This window comes from Sminthopsis crassicaudata, chromosome 3, assembly GCF_048593235.1.
Source record: "Sminthopsis crassicaudata isolate SCR6 chromosome 3, ASM4859323v1, whole genome shotgun sequence".
NCBI classification, from domain to species: Eukaryota; Metazoa; Chordata; class Mammalia; order Dasyuromorphia; family Dasyuridae; genus Sminthopsis; species Sminthopsis crassicaudata.
Genome location: NC_133619.1, coordinates 988,441 through 1,005,507, shown reverse-complemented (window position 1 = coordinate 1,005,507; position 17,067 = coordinate 988,441). Strand labels below are relative to the sequence as shown.

At 63.1% G+C, this 17,067-nt stretch overlaps 1 protein-coding gene across 1 annotated transcript in view; it reads right to left on the bottom strand.

Moving 5' to 3' along the window:
• Positions 1-17,067, bottom strand: part of ITGAE (integrin subunit alpha E) — a 44,456-nt gene that overhangs the window by 12,373 nt on the left and 15,016 nt on the right. The window contains exons 4-19 of the mRNA XM_074297628.1: positions 9,326-9,420; positions 8,962-9,032; positions 8,621-8,741; positions 8,383-8,526; positions 7,097-7,212; positions 6,536-6,687; positions 6,165-6,318; positions 5,308-5,458; positions 4,786-4,853; positions 3,736-3,865; positions 2,937-3,079; positions 2,547-2,687; positions 2,218-2,436; positions 1,326-1,456; positions 1,093-1,211; positions 140-288 (exon numbers count right to left, since the gene is read on the bottom strand). Of these exons, the coding sequence (XP_074153729.1) occupies positions 140-288; positions 1,093-1,211; positions 1,326-1,456; positions 2,218-2,436; positions 2,547-2,687; positions 2,937-3,079; positions 3,736-3,865; positions 4,786-4,853; positions 5,308-5,458; positions 6,165-6,318; positions 6,536-6,687; positions 7,097-7,212; positions 8,383-8,526; positions 8,621-8,741; positions 8,962-9,032; positions 9,326-9,420 (2,104 nt within the window). The remainder of the gene's footprint in view (positions 1-139; positions 289-1,092; positions 1,212-1,325; positions 1,457-2,217; positions 2,437-2,546; positions 2,688-2,936; positions 3,080-3,735; positions 3,866-4,785; positions 4,854-5,307; positions 5,459-6,164; positions 6,319-6,535; positions 6,688-7,096; positions 7,213-8,382; positions 8,527-8,620; positions 8,742-8,961; positions 9,033-9,325; positions 9,421-17,067) is intronic.

Below are 17,067 nucleotides of genomic sequence, written 5' to 3'. Positions count from 1 at the left end.
CATCCTTGGGCTTAAATAACAGAAGGACTGGGAGGGGGAGCAGCAGGTCCGCCCCCCCCCCCCCGCGGTCTCCAGGCTGGCCAGTGACCTGTGGGTGCTGCGGACCGGGGGGGGGGGGGGGAGGGGCCCTGGCCCCCACCTCTCCCTCCACGGGGAGGAGCAGGAAGCTGCTGCAGCCGGGGACCAGCCACTCCCGCTGGCTCCTGGGGCTCCGGTCTTCAAACAGAACGCGCTTCCACCACTTGCTCACGTCCAGCTCCACGGTCACGTTCAGAGGCAGGCCGGCCCCTGCAGCCAGAAAGGCGCGTCCTGCGGGTCTGGCTGGCCCTCAAGGCCTTCCTGCCCACTCCGGGGGAGCTCCCCTCACCCGGCCCCTGGGGGCAGCGCTGAGCACCCCAGTGGGAGGGAGGAAGGGGACGGGCAGCCCTGGACCCCTCCCTCTGCCCAGGTGGCGCCCCAGGGGATCCCAGCAGGGCCGGCCCTGTCCAAACGAAGGAGTCGGGGAACCGGGCCAATCCCTTCACCTGCCTCAGTGTTCTTATCTGTCAAATGGGAATCATAATGGCACTCCCACCCCAGAGTGGTGGTGAGAATCTGATGAGCTCATCATTATAAAATGTTTAGCCCCGCCCCGTACACACCAGCGGGAGCTTAATAGACCCCTCCCTCCCCTTCTCTCCCTCCCTCCCCCTCTCTCCCTCCCTCTCCCTCCCTCCCTCCGTTCCTCCCTCCCTCCCTCCCTCTCTCCCTTCCCTCTCTCTCCCTCCTTCCCTCCTTCCTTCCCCCCTTCCTAAGGAGGAGGCCCATGCCAGGCTGCCTCCTTTCCTCTCCCGGCCGCCCTCCAGCCTGCTCCTCCCACACCCCACCCTCCAGCCTGCGGCTTCCAGGTAACCCTGAGGCCCGCAGGAAGGACTTCCCCCAAGTCTGACAGAAGGAGCCCTCGGGAAGGTCGGAGAGGGGAGGGGCCTGGGAGCCCCCGGCTGAGCCAGTACCGCCTCCCTCCTCAGGGTGGGTCCTGCACCCCCTCGTGCAGAGTGGCGTGCACACGCTCAGAGTCACATCCATACACCCCCCAGTCACCCCCGGCGGCACCTTTGCTCTCCGGGGTCACTTCAAAGCACAGTGTGGACTCGATGTTCTGGGGGTCCCCAGGCCTCATCATGCTGGGGACGAAGGTCATGTTGGCCCGCAGCCTGACCACGCCTCTGGAGCTGGGGAGACGGACACCCAGACTGACGTGGGGAAGGGAGGGGCCCCAACTCTGCCCCCAGCCCCGCCCTTGGCAGGGATGGCCCTCGGGGTGGGGGAAGGGGGGATGTTCCTACCGCAACACGGCGGCCCGGCCCAGAGAGCCCACCGAGACATCGTCCAAGCCGTCTCCTGAGAGGTCGCCGCCGCCAGAGATGGAGACCCCGAAATACCGCAGCCCCGGGGCCAGGCTGGCCGCTCGCACCCGCTGCGGGGGGAGGCGCGCTCAGCCTTTGGCCGAGACCTGCCCCCCCAGACCCCGGCACCCTTCCCAGCCCCCCCCAAGTCGGCTGAAGGACCACGGGGCAGCCCACGGAAGATGGGAGTTCTGGGCCGGCCTCCCTGGGCAAGCCCTGCTCCTCCGCCTTAGTTTCCTCATCTGTGACATGGGGATATTAATAGCACCTCCCTCCCAAGGCACTTGTGAGGACCAAAGGAAGTCGTGTCCGTGAAGCACTTAGCACACTGCCTGGCAGGCACATAGTAGGTGCTTCCTCCAGCTCCCGGATCCTAGTGTGAAGCTGTGGGTGGGTGTGTGCGTGTGCAGCGTGCGCCCAGTGCCGGCAATCGCGCTCCTGCCAGGTTGTGGGCACGCGGGTCTGGCGTACACGAGTGCGTGTGTCCACGTAGGGGTCGCCACATGCAGGCGGCGTTTGGGGAGGGCCCTGCCTCGTGTCTCCATGAGTGCTAGGGGCTGCGTGCGCACACGTGTGCTCCACGCACATGCACACGCTTGCACACACGGTCCGGCACCTCTGTGCCCGCGGCAAGCACGCTGTGTTGTGGGCGGGTTTGCATGTTTGCGTGTCCCTGTGTTGAGTGTGTGTATTTGCACACCCGTGCGGTGTCTGTACAGCTGTGTCCAGTGCATGTGCACTGCATGGGGGGGCTGCACCCTGGTTCCCCCCTCCCCGGAAGCTGGCAGGTGCCCCCTGCGTCCCCCGAGCTGCCTGGGGCCGTGCCCGCCACCTGAGAGGGGCTGCCGGCGACGCCGTGGGGGAGCCCGTTGTAGATGTAGATGGCGCCGAAGCTGGAGCGGGCATCTGCGGGGTACTCCTCCAGGGGCGCCCCGATGGCCACGTCACCCAGCTGGTCCTGGTTCAGGTCTCCTACGGCCGCTATCGCAAACCCGAACCTCGCAAAGGCAAACTGGGGCCTGCCGCTCAGAGTCATGCTGGGGGTAAAGCCCTGCAACGGGACAGGGGGCCGGGCTGAGGCGGCGGCAGGGGGCGCCCCTGGGGCCGACGGCCGCGCTCACGGGGGGGGGGGGGCGGGGCCAGCCTGCGGTTTCCCCTCACCTGCGAGTGGACGCGGTACACGTACACCTTGCCCTCTTCCCCGAGGACGTGATAAAAGGGGGCTCCGACAAGCAGGTGGTCCGTGACCCCGTCCGCGTTCACGTCCAGGGCGCAGAGCTCCGAGCCGAAGTAGGAGCCCATCTGGAAGGTGGAGAGAAGCTGGCAGCCCGGGACCCGGGCAGGCCCCGCCGGGCCGCTGCCTCCGCTCCTGCCTGGGCCTCCCCAGCTCCGAGGGGCCGAGCCACAGCAGCCCTCCCGGCGCCACCCCGACCTGCGGAGAGCGGCGCCCGCCCTCCTTGGGAAGTGGCTGGGGCTCCGGGAAGGCGCAGCCAGAGGGACCGAGAGCGCCCCAAGCTCCCCCGGCCCTTCCCCCCTCCGTCAGCCCGGTACCTGCTCTCCCTCCAGGACGGGGAGGAAGCCTCGGGCCGCATCCTCCGGCCGGAACGAGAGCACCCTTCCTTTGTGGCCGTGCCGGGGGGCACCCGCGAGGTACCAGGGTCCGCCGCTGCTGTTCACCACCGTCACCGAGTAGCCTGTGGGGGAGTCACAAGGGGAGCCGGGAAGAAGCCCCCAGCACGGGGGCAGACCCGAGAGCCGGAGTCCTAGAGCTCTTTGGGGGGGGGCACTGAGCCCTGTCCAAGCGGGAGCCAAAGCCCGAGCCCTCCCCACTCCCTCCTCCATCCAGGTTTCCTGGGCTAGCGGAAGAAAGGAGGCCCCAGGGACTCCCAGCGGGGGCCCCCCCTCAGAGACCTCTCTAAGCATGGGGAGCAGCCTTGCCCAGGTCACCTCCCCCCCTTCCCTCACTGGTGGGCCAGCTCACTTGCCCGCTCCCATGCCCCTGGCCAAGTCTGTCTCAGTCCCTCTGCCCCCACCCCTGACCCCACTGGAGCTCTCAAAGGCGACCCCAAGCTGCCACAAGCTATATTTTGGACAGCCAGGCTTAGAGGGGAGCAGGCCCAGGGAGGCTATGCAGAAGCCCCCCCCCCAAGAAGCTGCCCAGCTTCACTCCTGACCGGCTCGGGCCCCACCTCCCAGCTCTGTTGGGTTTCTGGGGGCATTGTTAGGGCGGCTGCCCAAGGCGGGCTCCTGACCCCGAGGGATCCCGGGGCGGTTCTGGCTCCTTGGGGTGGAGGATGGGGCCCGAGCTTCCCTCCTTCCCCGCCTGAGTCGCCCCAGCCTCGCCCCTCACCGAGGTAGCTGTTCCGGGCGGTCTGGTTCTCCGAAGACTCATTGAGGAAGCGAAACTGGTGGCTCTCCGTGTGGTACAGCATGACCCCTCCTGACCAGTCAAAGGCCCCCACGGCTCCCAGCAGGACCTGCTGCTGGCCCAGGAGCAGAGAGCAACTGCTGGGGGAGGGGGCCGCAGTGGGGCATGGGATGGGGCAGACGGGGGATGGGATGGGGCAGATGGGGGATGGGATGGGGCAGACGGGGGATGGGATGGGGCAGATGGGGGATGGGATGGGGCAGACGGGGGATGGGATGGGGTAGGCTAAAATGGGATAAGATGGGTCACATAAGAGAATGTCATCCTGTTCCAAGGGGTACATTATACTGAAGGTGGGCCCGAGAATGGAGGGGAAGAAGAAATCCTCCCTCGGATGGGAAATGGCTCAGGGCCTGAGCCCCGAGGCAGCCCCATTTTAGCCACCTGGGAGATGGGGGAGGGTCAGGGTGCCATGGCCTTTTCTTCTCACTCATCACCTCGCAAGGTGGCCCGCCCTTAGTGGGAACTAGAGCAGTGAGGGACCCAGCGGATACATGCATGGGCAGGCGGACAGCCGGCTGACTGGATAAATGGAGGCTGGCTGACTGGATAAACGGAGGCCGGCTGACTGGATAAACGGAGGCTGGCTGACTGGATAAATGGAGGCCGGCTGACTGGATAAATGGAGGCCGGCTGACTGGATAAACGGAGGCCGGCTGACTGGATAAATGGAGGCTGGCTGACTGGATAAACGGAGGCCGGCTGACTGGATAAATGGAGGCCGGCTGACTGGATAAATGGAGGCCGGCTGACTGGATAAATGGAGGCCGGCTGACTGGATAAATGGAGGCTGGCTGACTGGATAAACGGAGGCCGGCTGACTGGATAAATGGAGGCCGGCTGACTGGATAAATGGAGGCTGGCTGACTGGATAAACGGAGGCTGGCTGACTGGATAAACGGAGGCTGGCTGACTGGATAAATGGAGGCTGGCTGGGTGGGGGAACAGGCCCAGGGGAGGGCTCGTCCTTACCTTGCCCAGGACGTGGGCACTGAAGCCGACCTGGGCCAGCTCGAACTGTAAGGCTTCTCCCACGGTGCCTGGAGGCCAGAGGCGGGCGGGAGGTCAGAGCCGCTCCGCGCCCCTCAGGGAGGTGGCCGGTGCTGACGGCCACTGCCCGGATCCCTCTGAGGCTCATTTCCAGCATGCTGAGGCGAGCCTGGCTGCCCCCAAAGCCTTGTCGGGGATCAAGTTGGGGGGAGGGGGGGAAAGGGAGGCCTCCGAGCGAAGAGGGGTAGAGTGTGCCCTGGGTGTGCCGGAGTCCAGCCTGGGGAAGCGCCCACTGGGCGCACGGGGCCGTCACGTGGGGCCAGAGAAAACCCAAGCGCAATCAGGCTTGAGACTGCCCAGGGGTCAGGGGTCTTCTTCCCTCCTCTCACCCACGGATGCCCGTGCCCAGGGGCGCTGAGGTTCCTGCCTGATGGCCAGAGCGGCAGAGGGGGAGGAGCAGGAAGGGAAAGGGGGGTCAGCCAGGGTACGCGGGGCACAGGCTACCTTCCACACCGATGATCCTTTGCTCAAGGCTGCCCAGCAGTCCGTCCAAAGCCGAGTAGTCCGTCACCTTGAAGACGTGGGTCTCGTCAGGGTCGGAGGCGATCAGGTGCAGCTCCTGGTTTGCCTTTGTTTTGTTAAAGGCATCTCCAACCTGTGCCAAAGGTGGGAAGGGGGAAGGGAACAAGCATTTATTAAGTGCCTACAGTGTGCCAGGCACTGTGCTAAGTGCTACCTCACTGCCTGGGGAGTGTGTGTGTGAGACAGAGACAGAGAGAGGGAGGGAAGGAGAGACAGAGACAGAGAAGATGGTGAATGTTGGAGGGGATGTGGGCAAACTGGAACACTGCTACATGGTTGGTGGAGTTGTGAACTGATGCAACCATTCTGGGGAGCGATCTGGAACTACAAAACGGCGAGTCCCTCTGGCCCAGCAGTGCCGTGACTGGGTCTGGATCCCAAGGAAATAGTAAGGGACCCACCCACGCACAGACGTTTGTAGCCGCTCTTTTTGTGGGGGCAAAGAGTGGCTGCCCCCCGTGGGAGGGTGGCTGAGCACGCCGTGGCCGCGGAGGCCGGGGAGTATCTCTTTCTCTCAGGCGAAGGGGCAGGCTGACTTTAGAAGGGCCCGGAGAGCCGAGGGAGCAGTGTACACAGCGCCAGCGGGATCGGTTAGGGGAGGCGCGGGCCCCGGGACCCCGGAATCCCCCAGACTGGGCAGAAAACGCGTGCGGGGAGAGCCGGGGAGACTGAACGGGACACGCCGCCTTTGCTTCTTTTTTCTGCTTTTTCTTCTCTCTCGTGCTTTTTCCCTTTTGTTCTGAGCCGGGGCAGGCTCGGTCCGGACCCCAGAGACTCACCCCGATGGCGAAGCGCTCGATGCCCTCCATGCGAGGGGACTGGATGACAGTGCTCAGTTTGAGGGAGTCATTGAAAATGTCACCGTCCGTCAGCACCACGATGACCTTGGAAGCCTTCTCCTGGGATCCCCGGCTTCCATTGAAGATGGAATCCCTGGGGACGGAAGTTGGGGAGGGGGTGATACGGGAGAATGGAACACCTGGCCCCCCAAGTTGAGGGGCCCACAGGCCGAGAGAGTTCACGGGGGGGGGGGGGACTGAGGGGGCAGCACAGGAGGGGGCGCTCCCATCTGTAAGGGGTAAAGGCCCCCTGCTGGGGCTGGGCCAGGGGCCAGGCCCTGGCCCCTTCTCTGGGGCGCCCACGCACTCACAGGACGTGCTGAATGGCCGAGGCGGTCTTGGTCACTTCTTTCACTTGGCTTATGTTCCTGACCCTCTGGAGGGCGGCGTGGGCGTCTCTGCTGTCCTCCAGGTCAAATTCGGTCTGAATCACGGCCCCGTACTGCACCAGCGCAAAGCGGCACTGCGAAAGGGGCGCCCGCTCGCGTCACAGCCCCGGCGCCTCGAGGGCCCGGGAGCTGCAAGGGAGGGGACGAGGGCAGGACTTCTCCCAAGGGCTCGGGTGGCACATCCCCCAGTGCTCCGGCTACAGAGGCCAGGCTCCTGTGCCCTCCCACTCCTCCTCCTCCTGTCCTGGGCCAGCCTCATCTTCCCGACCAGACGACCAGGTCCGGGCCTCCCCTCCGTGGGCTCTCCAGGCTCCCGTGTGGAGTGGGAGGAAATGTGAGCGTCGCGTGTTTTGTGGCCGTCTGCCGCGGCGGTCACGTGGGCCTCACCCGCTCCAGGTTGGAGGGCTCTAAGCCCCGGGGTGGGGGGTGTTGGGGGCAGAGGAGCTGGCTCTGGCCAGGGCAGGGCCCGAGGGCGCCGGCTACCTTAAAGCACTTGGCGTAGAAGGTCTCCATCATGTTGTAGATGAAGTCCTTGGCCTTTTGGAAGTCGGGGGGGTCTATGCTTCCGGACCCGTCCAGGACAATGGCGATCTCTGTGCCTGGGGTTCAGAGACAGGGAGCTCGTGAGCCAGAGTCCTGGAGCCCCTCAGATGGGGCTGGGGACACCCTGCGGGGGGCAGGTGGGAGCCTGGGGAGGCCGGCCTTTAGGTGCCCCCGGCCACCCCAGCCAGAAGGGGGCGCTTGCCAGACACCTCAGCTGCCCCCTACCCAACTCCTGGGTCAGGCCCTCTGGGCGACGAGGAGCCCCCAGGCCCTCCAAAGCCCTACAGGGAGACATAAAGCTCAGGCTGGGGGCCGGGGGGGGTGGCAATGGTGGCTGGGAGGGCCGGCGATGGCCCCACGGCTGCTGAGTCCCAGCCCAGGCACAGTCAGAGAGCTGGGGAGGAAAGTTCACAGTAAGCCCCGGAATCAAGATGCCAACGTGGCCCCGCTCCTGGGGGCCCCTCGGCCCAGGGATGGGCCACGCAGCCAAGTCCGGGCCCCTGCTAATGATGGAGAAGCGACCTTCCCTTCACTTCTGGAGGACGGGATGATCCGAGCGTCACCGGTGCCCACGGGATTCCAGGCGTCACTGGCGCCCAAAGATCACAGTAATTTACAAAACGCTTTACAAAGACAATCTCGTTTGAGCCTCAGAAAAAAAGGAAGTGTCCAAAGCAGGATTCGTATTCGGGTCTTTCGGACCCCAGGCCCAGCGCTCTATCCAGTGGACCATCCTACCCCTGGGCATGACTAAAAAGCCAGCCCCGGGATTGTGGGGGAAGGTACCGAGCCACAGGGGGGTAGGCTGGGAAGGAGCTGGTCCTGAAAACAGGGCTACAACTCCCTGAAGAGCTGGTCCTGAAGTTAGGAGGACCCGAGTTCAGATCCAGCTGCAGACCCTTCCTGGCTGTGTGACCCTAGGCCAGTCACTTCACCTGTCTGCCTCAGTTTCTCCATCTGCCAAGTGAACTGGAGAAGGAAATGGCAGACCCTCTGTGTCTTTGCCAAGAGAACCCCAAACAGGGTCCCGAGGAGTCAGCTGCAGCTAAAAAAGACTCCCCGCGGATGTCAGCTGTTATTTCTGTTGTTCCACGATTGTCCTTGGAGTGTCATCGCCGCTGACGGCCTCTTCCGGGCCCTGCGCTCCCCGGGACCCCCCCCCCCCCCCCGCCCGGCCATTCCCAGGGGGAGGAGGGCCGCTCAGCCCCCCCAGTCCTGCCCCTCACCTGGCTCCTCCTCCTCCTCCTCCAGGGCCCGCTTGTTGCGGTTGGGGTTGGGGCGCTCCTGGCAGGGGCTTCCGGCGTCAGCTTCCAGGGCCAGGCAGGAATGACCAGGATTTCCGCCCCAGGCTTCTCGGCCAGGGAGGCTCTCTTCAGGAAACAAGGCGTGGGCGCCAAGGGTCACCCCTTTCCTGAGGTTGACCCCATCCTTCCCCCCCTGCCCCCCCTCCCCCCCGAGGCTCACCCACGGCGGGGAAGCTGAAGCAGCTCTGCAGGCCCAGGTCTGCCCCCAGAAGGCCGCAGGCCCCGTTCAGCTCCGGGAAAAGGCTCCGGGGGCGCCCTCGGCTCTTCACCTGGGCGCACACCTGCCGAGAGACGGCCGGGGTACGGGGAGACTGGGGGTCAGTGCCCTGCAGGGGGCAGTGGTGACCCTCTGCTGTCTGTGAGGGTAATTAATAGGGACCCCCCTCCCCTGAGCGGGGTGACAGGGACCCTGAGCAGGGGCCGTGGTGATCCCCTGCCCTGCATGGGGGGAGTGACCCCCATTCTGTGGGCACAAGCCCCACCCCCATCTCACACACTCACCACCAATGTGCCGTCTGGGCCCCGAGCAAGAGAGACCTGGGCGTGTGGCCCCCCTGGAGCGGGCACGTGCCCTGGAGTGGTTTAAGACACAGGAGGGAGAGGGGCCATGGAGAGGGAGGCCGGGGAGGAGAGGCTTGCCCGGGAGACCAGCCTGGACGTCATCAGGGGCCCTCCCCCCCATCCCTCCCGGGTTCTGGGGGGCAGGCTGTCCCAAAGCCACTGTCCAGGGCTGCACGGCCACCCTGCAGAGCTCCGGGAGCGCGTGGCTGTGGGCAGGGGCCGGGCCAGGAGGGGAGGCTCTAAGGCCTGGAGGTCCATGGTTGGGTTTAACCGAGGCCCCCCCCAAGAGCCGAAGCTGACTCACTGAGGGGCTGGCAGAGGATCCGGTCCCCCTGGCAGAGGCCGCAGCGGTGCACGTGGCCAGTTCCTTGCTCTCTCCAGGGCCCAGTAACAAGGAGCCTTGTCAAGAGAAAGCGGAGCCCTCAGGACCAAGGCCTGGGGAGGGGGACGGGCTACAGCCGTCCGTCCATCTGGGGAGGGGGGGGCGCAGCTGTTTGCCCCCGCTGCCCCCAGCTGCCTCCCCCTGGGCCCGGCCTGGGCCCCCCCAGCTGCCTCCCCCTGGGCTGGGCCTGGGCCCCCCCAGCTGCCTCCCCCTGAGCCCGGCCTGGGCCCCCCCAGCTGCCTCCCCCTGGGCTGGGCCTGGGTCCCCCCAGCTGCCTCCCCCTGAGCCCGGCCTGGGCCCAGGACCTCTGGCGCCCCCCGGAGCACAGACTGAGGCTCAGGGGGTGCCGGGAGCCGGCCCAGGAGGCCCCTGCGGTGTGCAGGTAAGCCTGACCCCCCCCCCCCCGCCCCCACAGTGAGTCAGCGGGGATTTCTGCTGGGGTTCCTGACGGCCTGGGGGAGGGGAGGCTTCTCAGCGTGGGGGCCTGTGGGTTCCGGGACAGGAGGGGAAGGTGAGTCAGCAGGAAGGAGCGGCTGCCACGGCGGGGGGTGGGGGGGTGGGGGGGCAGGGCGAGGGGCCGCCAAAGACCTGACTGGGAGCCGACAATCAGGTCATCTCCATGACAACGGCCCGCCAACCCGCATGGCGGCCAGAGCCCGCCCTGTGCCCCTCTGCAGCAGGAGGGGGCCGGTCCCCCTCCCCAGGAGCCCAGATGGGCTTGGGGCAGGTTGGGCTGCGGGGATCCTGTCAGAGAGGGACACAGGGGGCGCCACAGAGCTCAGGCCGGGGCAGCTGCTACAGGACCCCCGCGGGGGGGGGAGGGGGGGGGGGACGGCACTGGGGCAGCCCGGAAGGCCCCTTCAGAGCGCCCGGCGAGAGGGAGCGGCCAAAGGGAGCCGTGTCCCGTGAAGGGCGGCCCGAGCCCGGGAAGGGGCCCACAGTCCGAGTGGTCTCTGCCGCTGCGCCTGGTGCCGCCCGTACAAGTCGAAGGTTGGGCAGCTGGATTTGTCCCTGGTTGGGAGTGTCTCCTCACAGAGCTTGGGGACACTGAAGGATTCACATTGAGAAATGTCGCAGCGGCCCAAAGACCCCGAAGGGGAGCCTGCAGCAGGCGCTTCCCGCGTGTCCCCGAGAGGCCGCTGGTCTGCCGGGCCGCGCGGCGGGCACAGCGTCAGGGGTCCGAGGCAGGGAGGGCCCGTCTGTGCTTCAGTTGTGTGCGGCGCTTGGAGCGGACACACGGGTGTGAGAGAGTGTGTGTGAGTGTGTGTGTGATTGTGAGTCTGTGTGTGTGTGATTGTGAGTCTGTGTGTGTGAGTGTGAGTGTGTGTGTGATTGTGAGTCTGTGTGTGTGTGATTGTGAGTCTCTGTGTGTGAGTGTGAGTGTGTGTGTGATTGTGAGTCTGTGTGTGTGATTGTGAGTCTGTGTGTGTGTGATTGTGAGTCTGTGAGTGTGAGTGTGTGAGTGTGAGTCTGTGTGTGTGAGTGTGAGTGTGTGAGAGTGTGTGTGTGAGTGTGAGTGTGATTGTGAGTCTGTGTGTGTGTGATTGTGAGTCTGTGTGTGTGTGTGATTGTGAGTCTGTGTGTGTGAGTGTGAGTGTGTGTGTGAGTGTGTATGTGATTGTGAGTCTGTGTGTGTGTGATTGTGAGTCTGTGTGTGTGTGATTGTGAGTCTGTGTGTGTGTGTGAGTGTGAGTGTGTGAGTGTGAGTCTGTGTGTGTGAGTGTGAGTGTGAGTCTGTGTGTGAGTGTGAGTGTGTGTGTGAGAGTGTGTGTGTGAGTGTGTGTGTGATTGTGAGTCTGTGTGTGTGTGATTGTGAGTCTGTGTGTATGTGATTGTGAGTCTGTGTGTGTGAGTGTGAGTGTGTGTGAGTGTGTATGTGATTGTGAGTCTGTGTGTGTGATTGTGAGTCTGTGTGTGTGTGATTGTGAGTCTGTGTGTGTGTGATTGTGAGTCTGTGTGTGTGTGAGTGTGAGTGTGTGAGTGTGAGTCTGTGTGTGTGAGTGTGTGTGAGAGTGTGTGTGAGTGTGAGTGTGAGTGTGAGTCTGTGTGTGTGATTGTGAGTCTGTGTGTGTGTGTGAGTGTGAGTGTGTGAGTGTGAGTCTGTGTGTGTGTGATTGTGAGTGTGTGTGTGATTGTGAGTGTGTGTGTGAGTGTGAGTCTGTGTGAGTGTGAGTCTGTGTGTGTGAGTGTGAGTCTGTGTGTGTGTGAGTGTGTGTGTGAGTGTGAGTGTGATTGTGAGTCTGTGTGTGTGTGATTGTGAGTCTGTGTGTGTGAGTGTGAGTGTGTGTGTGATTGTGAGTCTGTGTGTGTGTGATTGTGAGTCTCTGTGTGTGAGTGTGAGTGTGTGTGTGATTGTGAGTCTGTGTGTGTGATTGTGAGTCTGTGTGTGTGTGATTGTGAGTCTGTGAGTGTGAGTGTGTGAGTGTGAGTCTGTGTGTGTGAGTGTGAGTGTGTGAGAGTGTGTGTGTGAGTGTGAGTGTGATTGTGAGTCTGTGTGTGTGTGATTGTGAGTCTGTGTGTGTGTGATTGTGAGTCTGTGTGTGTGAGTGTGAGTGTGTGTGTGAGTGTGTATGTGATTGTGAGTCTGTGTGTGTGTGATTGTGAGTCTGTGTGTGTGTGATTGTGAGTCTGTGTGTGTGTGTGAGTGTGAGTGTGTGAGTGTGAGTCTGTGTGTGTGAGTGTGAGTGTGAGTCTGTGTGTGAGTGTGAGTGTGTGTGTGAGAGTGTGTGTGTGAGTGTGTGTGTGATTGTGAGTCTGTGTGTGTGTGATTGTGAGTCTGTGTGTATGTGATTGTGAGTCTGTGTGTGTGAGTGTGAGTGTGTGTGAGTGTGTATGTGATTGTGAGTCTGTGTGTGTGATTGTGAGTCTGTGTGTGTGTGATTGTGAGTCTGTGTGTGTGTGATTGTGAGTCTGTGTGTGTGTGAGTGTGAGTGTGTGAGTGTGAGTCTGTGTGTGTGAGTGTGTGTGAGAGTGTGTGTGAGTGTGAGTGTGAGTGTGAGTCTGTGTGTGTGATTGTGAGTCTGTGTGTGTGTGTGAGTGTGAGTGTGTGAGTGTGAGTCTGTGTGTGTGTGATTGTGAGTGTGTGTGTGATTGTGAGTGTGTGTGTGAGTGTGAGTCTGTGTGAGTGTGAGTCTGTGTGTGTGAGTGTGAGTCTGTGTGTGTGTGAGTGTGAGTGTGTGAGTGTGAGTCTGTGTGTGTGAGTGTGAGTGTGTGTGTGAGAGTGTGTGTGTGAGTGTGAGTGTGATTGTGAGTCTGTGTGTGTGTGATTGTGAGTCTGTGTGTGTGAGTGTGTGTGTGAGTGTGTATGTGATTGTGAGTCTGTGTGTGTGTGATTGTGAGTCTGTGTGTGTGTGATTGTGAGTCTGTGTGTGTGTGTGTGAGTGTGAGTGTGTGATTGTGAGTCTGTGTGTGTGAGTGTGAGTGTGAGTCTGTGTGTGTGAGTGTGTGTGTGTGTGAGAGTGTGTGATTGTGAGTCTGTGTGAGTGTGAGTCTGTGTGTGTGTGATTGTGAGTCTGTGTGTGTGTGTGAGTGTGAGTGTGTGAGTGTGAGTCTGTGTGTGTGTGATTGTGAGTCTGTGTGTGAGTGTGAGTGTGTGAGTGTGAGTCTGTGTGTGTGAGTGTGAGTGTGTGAGTGTGAGTCTGTGTGTGTGAGTGTGAGTGTGTGTGTGAGTGTGTGTGATTGTGAGTCTGTGTGAGTGTGAGTCTGTGTGTGTGTGATTGTGAGTCTGTGTGTGTGTGTGAGTGTGAGTGTGTGAGTGTGAGTCTGTGTGTGTGTGATTGTGAGTCTGTGTGTGTGAGTGTGTGTGTGAGTGTGAGTGTGTGTGATTGTGAGTCTGTGTGTGTGATTGTGAGTCTGTGTGTGTGTGAGTGTGAGTCTGTGTGTGTGAGTGTGAGTCTGTGTGTGTGAGTGTGTGTGTGAGTGTGAGTGTGTGTGATTGTGAGTCTGTGTGTGTGATTGTGAGTCTGTGTGAGTGTGAGTCTGTGTGTGTGATTGTGAGTCTGTGTGAGTGTGAGTCTGTGTGTGTGTGATTGTGAGTCTGTGTGTGTGAGTGTGAGTGTGTGTGTGAGTGTGAGTCTGGGTGTGTGATTGTGAGTCTGGGTGTGAGTGAATCTGTGTGTGTATGGGGGGTGTATGTGAGTGTGAGTCTGTGTGTGTGTGAGTGTGTGCCCACGCACACACAGGTACATGGAGGGGCAGCCTTGTCCTTTCTCCGCCTCCCAGCGGGAATGCTGTCCTTGTGCTGCCGCCCCCTTCTGCGGACCCTCAGAGCTCGGGTCCTTCTATTTCTCTGCCGTTACTGAAGGGCACCGAGCCCGGCCTGGATCCTCCGCGCTGCGGAGGGGGGGACGGGGGAAGGGAGGAGCAGGCTCGGGCTTCGGGGCCAGGGCTCGGGCCTCTTGTCCGGGGTGGGAGGGGAGGACTCTCGGGAGGCAGGGCGGCCTCTGAGGTCCCTCCCAACTGGGAAAAGTTCAGCCCCGCCTGCCCGAAACAGTCTGGGCCGCTTCCTTCTCAGGCCCCGGACAGAGGGGTCACTGCGGGGCTCAGCTGGGGCAGCCCCTTGGCAGAGGAGCCCTCCCCCCCACCCGAGGATCCGTTCTCAGAACACAAAAAGGAACTTCCCGTTTGTTCAAGAGCCGGCCCGGGGCCGGACTGAGCAGCACTGGGGACGAGAGGGCCAGGAGCAGGCCCGGTGGGAGCTAGGAAAGGCTGGAGAAGGGACCCCCGAAGCAGACAGTGGGAGGGGGGATGGGAAGGAAGGACATCTGGTCAGAGCATCCGGCCTCTGTTGCAAAGGGCAGATCTAACTCATGGGCAGCGCCCCGGGACCCCCGCCTGCCCACCGCCAGCCCCCTGCTCATAGAAAGGAGCTTCAGCCGGGGCAGGGGGCGGCCTGGAGAGCGCTGGAAGGGTGGGGACCCGGCCTGCAAGGAAAGGCTTCTCCCTGGGTGGGGTCAAAGGGGAGCATGGCCTGGGCTGCCCCTGCAGTGACGCCCAACTCCACCCCCCCTTCCTGGCCAAGCACCCCACTCACGCCCCCTGCTGGGCAGCCCCACAGACCAAAAAGTGGGTTCTGGGTCACCTGAAGACCTTTCCCTGGAGGCTCAGAGCTGTCCAGGGTCCTCCAGGCGCTCTCCCTGGTCCTGGGCAGGCCCGGCCCCCTGGCGGCAGCCTCAGGGAGTGCGGCAGTTGGGATGCCGCCCTTACACACTGCGGCGCCCCCTGGCGCCGGCTCCATCTCCTCCCCTGGAGTTTGAATCCACGTGTAAACGTTTCTTTTACATTTAATTGTCGTGGTCTGAGATTCCGGCCAGGTCCCCTTACTGCACAAGGCTGGCCCGGCCCGGAGCTGGTGTGGGCGGCGTCGGGCTCCCCCTCCCCTCTGCGGCGGGTAAACTGAGGCCGGGAAGGGGAGCGGGTGGGCCTAGCCCGGCAGAGGTGGGAAGGGGAACAAACCGGGGCGGGGCTGGGGGGGGTCTCTCCATGGCCTGAGGTTTCCTCCCAGAAACAGCGCCTCCCGCTGCCTCTCTCTGACTTCCCCCAGAGAAGGACGGGAACCCAAAAAAAGGAAGAACAGCCGCTTCCTCAGATGTCAGGACTGGGCTGGGAACCCCCACGTCTGGATTCCCCCGGCGCTGGGGCCTCCACCATTCCTCCCGAGGCATAGGCGGGCCCCTTGTCCACCAGGCTCTGACTGCCCTGCGCCTTGGGATCGGGGCCCTGCGGCGTTCGCTAGCCCCTGTGTGCCCCCCTCCAGCCTCGGCCCCCCCCCGCGGGTGACGACCCCCGCGTGCCCCAGCCTCGGCCCCCCCCCCCACGGGTGACGACCCCCACGTGCCCCAGCCTCGGCCCCCCCCCCCACGGGTGACGACCCCCGCGTGCCCCAGCCTCGGCCCCCCCCCCCACGGGTGACGACCCCCATGTGCCCCAGCCTCGGCCCCCCCCCCCCGCGGGTGACGACCCCCGCGTGCCCCAGCCTTGGGCCCCCCCTGCGGGTGACGACCCCCACGTGCCCCAGCCTTGGGCCCCCCCCGTGGGTGACGACCCCCGCGTGCCCCAGCCTCAGGCCCCCCCCCCTGTGGGTGACGACCCCCGCATGCTCCAGCCTCGGCCCCCCCCCCGCGGGTGACGACCCCCACGTGCCCCAGCCTCAGGCCCCCCCCGTGGGTGACGACCCCCGCATGCTCCAGCCTTGGGCCCCCCCCCCGTGGGTGACGACCCCCACGTGCCCCAGCCTTGGGCCCCCCCCCTGCGGGTGACGACCCCCGCATGCTCCAGCCTCGGCCCCCCCCCCGCGGGTGACGACCCCCGCGTGCCCCAGCCTCAGGCCCCCCCTGTGGGTGACGACCCCCGCATGCCCCAGCCTCGGCCCCCCCCCGCAGGTGACGACCCCTGTGTGCCCCAGCCTTGGGCCCCCCCCGTGGGTGACGACCCCCGAGGTGCTCCTTCCCTACTTTCCCTACGCCAGGCAGACACCAGGGGGACCTGCCTCTTCTCATCTCTGCTATGAAAATGTATCTGAGAAGAAGGGTGACTCTGGGGAACCTCGGGGTGGGAAGGAGAAGCCCCCCTAGTGGCTCCCTGTCCCCCCCCAGGATTAAATGGGGCCTTGAGGCAGCCAGAGAAAGCAATCCCAACGGGCCCGAGAGCGAGATTTGTCCGACTTTAACCAGGGACGGAGGGCTGAGCAGCTCAGCTCTGTTCTCGGCCGAGGGCCACGCGGGACAGAAGCCACGGGGCTAGAGAGGCCCTTAGAGCCAGCGCAGGGGGAGGCCGTGGGACGGGCCGTCTCCGCCCGGAGCCCAACGTCTCCACCAGACACGGTTGGAGCGGGGCTGGGGGGAAGAGCAGCGTTTCTGGGACAGTGGGGCCAGCATCCTCTGCCGGGAGAAAGCAGCCCCGGCGTGCCGGGCTCCCAGAGAGGAGGTGCACCTTTGTGAGCAGGAGACTGCCCCAGACGGGGTTACCGCCAGTGCAAAATCCCCTGTCTCTCGGGCTACCTGGGACTGTCCTCAGAGGGAGGGACCGCGCAGTCACCATCGGGGGTCTCGAACGATATTCGAGAGGTCTCACGGCACTGGGTTCAAAACGATGATCACGGCAAGCTATCGCCCGCTGATTCCCAGAGAGGTTCTTAATGAGGCCCCAGAAAAGGCGGGGGCGCTCTTATAACAGGAGAAATCCAAGCCAAGCCCCGAGACCTCTCCTCACATCGGGCAGGCTGGCAGAGGGCAAACCCTGATGGAGGGCTGGCCCTGGAGTCGGGACCAGCTCAAATCCAGCCTCAGACACTTCCTGCTCTGGGGCCCTAGGCAAGTCCCTTCATCCTCTCTGCCTCAGTTTCCTCATCTGTGAAATGAGCTGAAGAAGGAAGTAGTCACCCCAAAAACAAATGGGATCGTGAAGAGTCAGACACCGAACAACAACGGAACAGCCACAAATTAACCGGTGTTGGAGTAATGGGAAAGATAAACTTGCTTATGCGGACTTGGTGAAACTATAAATTGTTCTTACCATCTGAAAGGAATTTAAATTTGAATTCGACGATATGATGTTTATAAGAAATATTTGCAATAGAAGGACGCACAGAGTTCAAATAAGGAGCTGGCCCAGAATCCAGCATGCTTCAGCTGAAGCAAAAACCACCGAGGGAGCGAGCAGGGTCT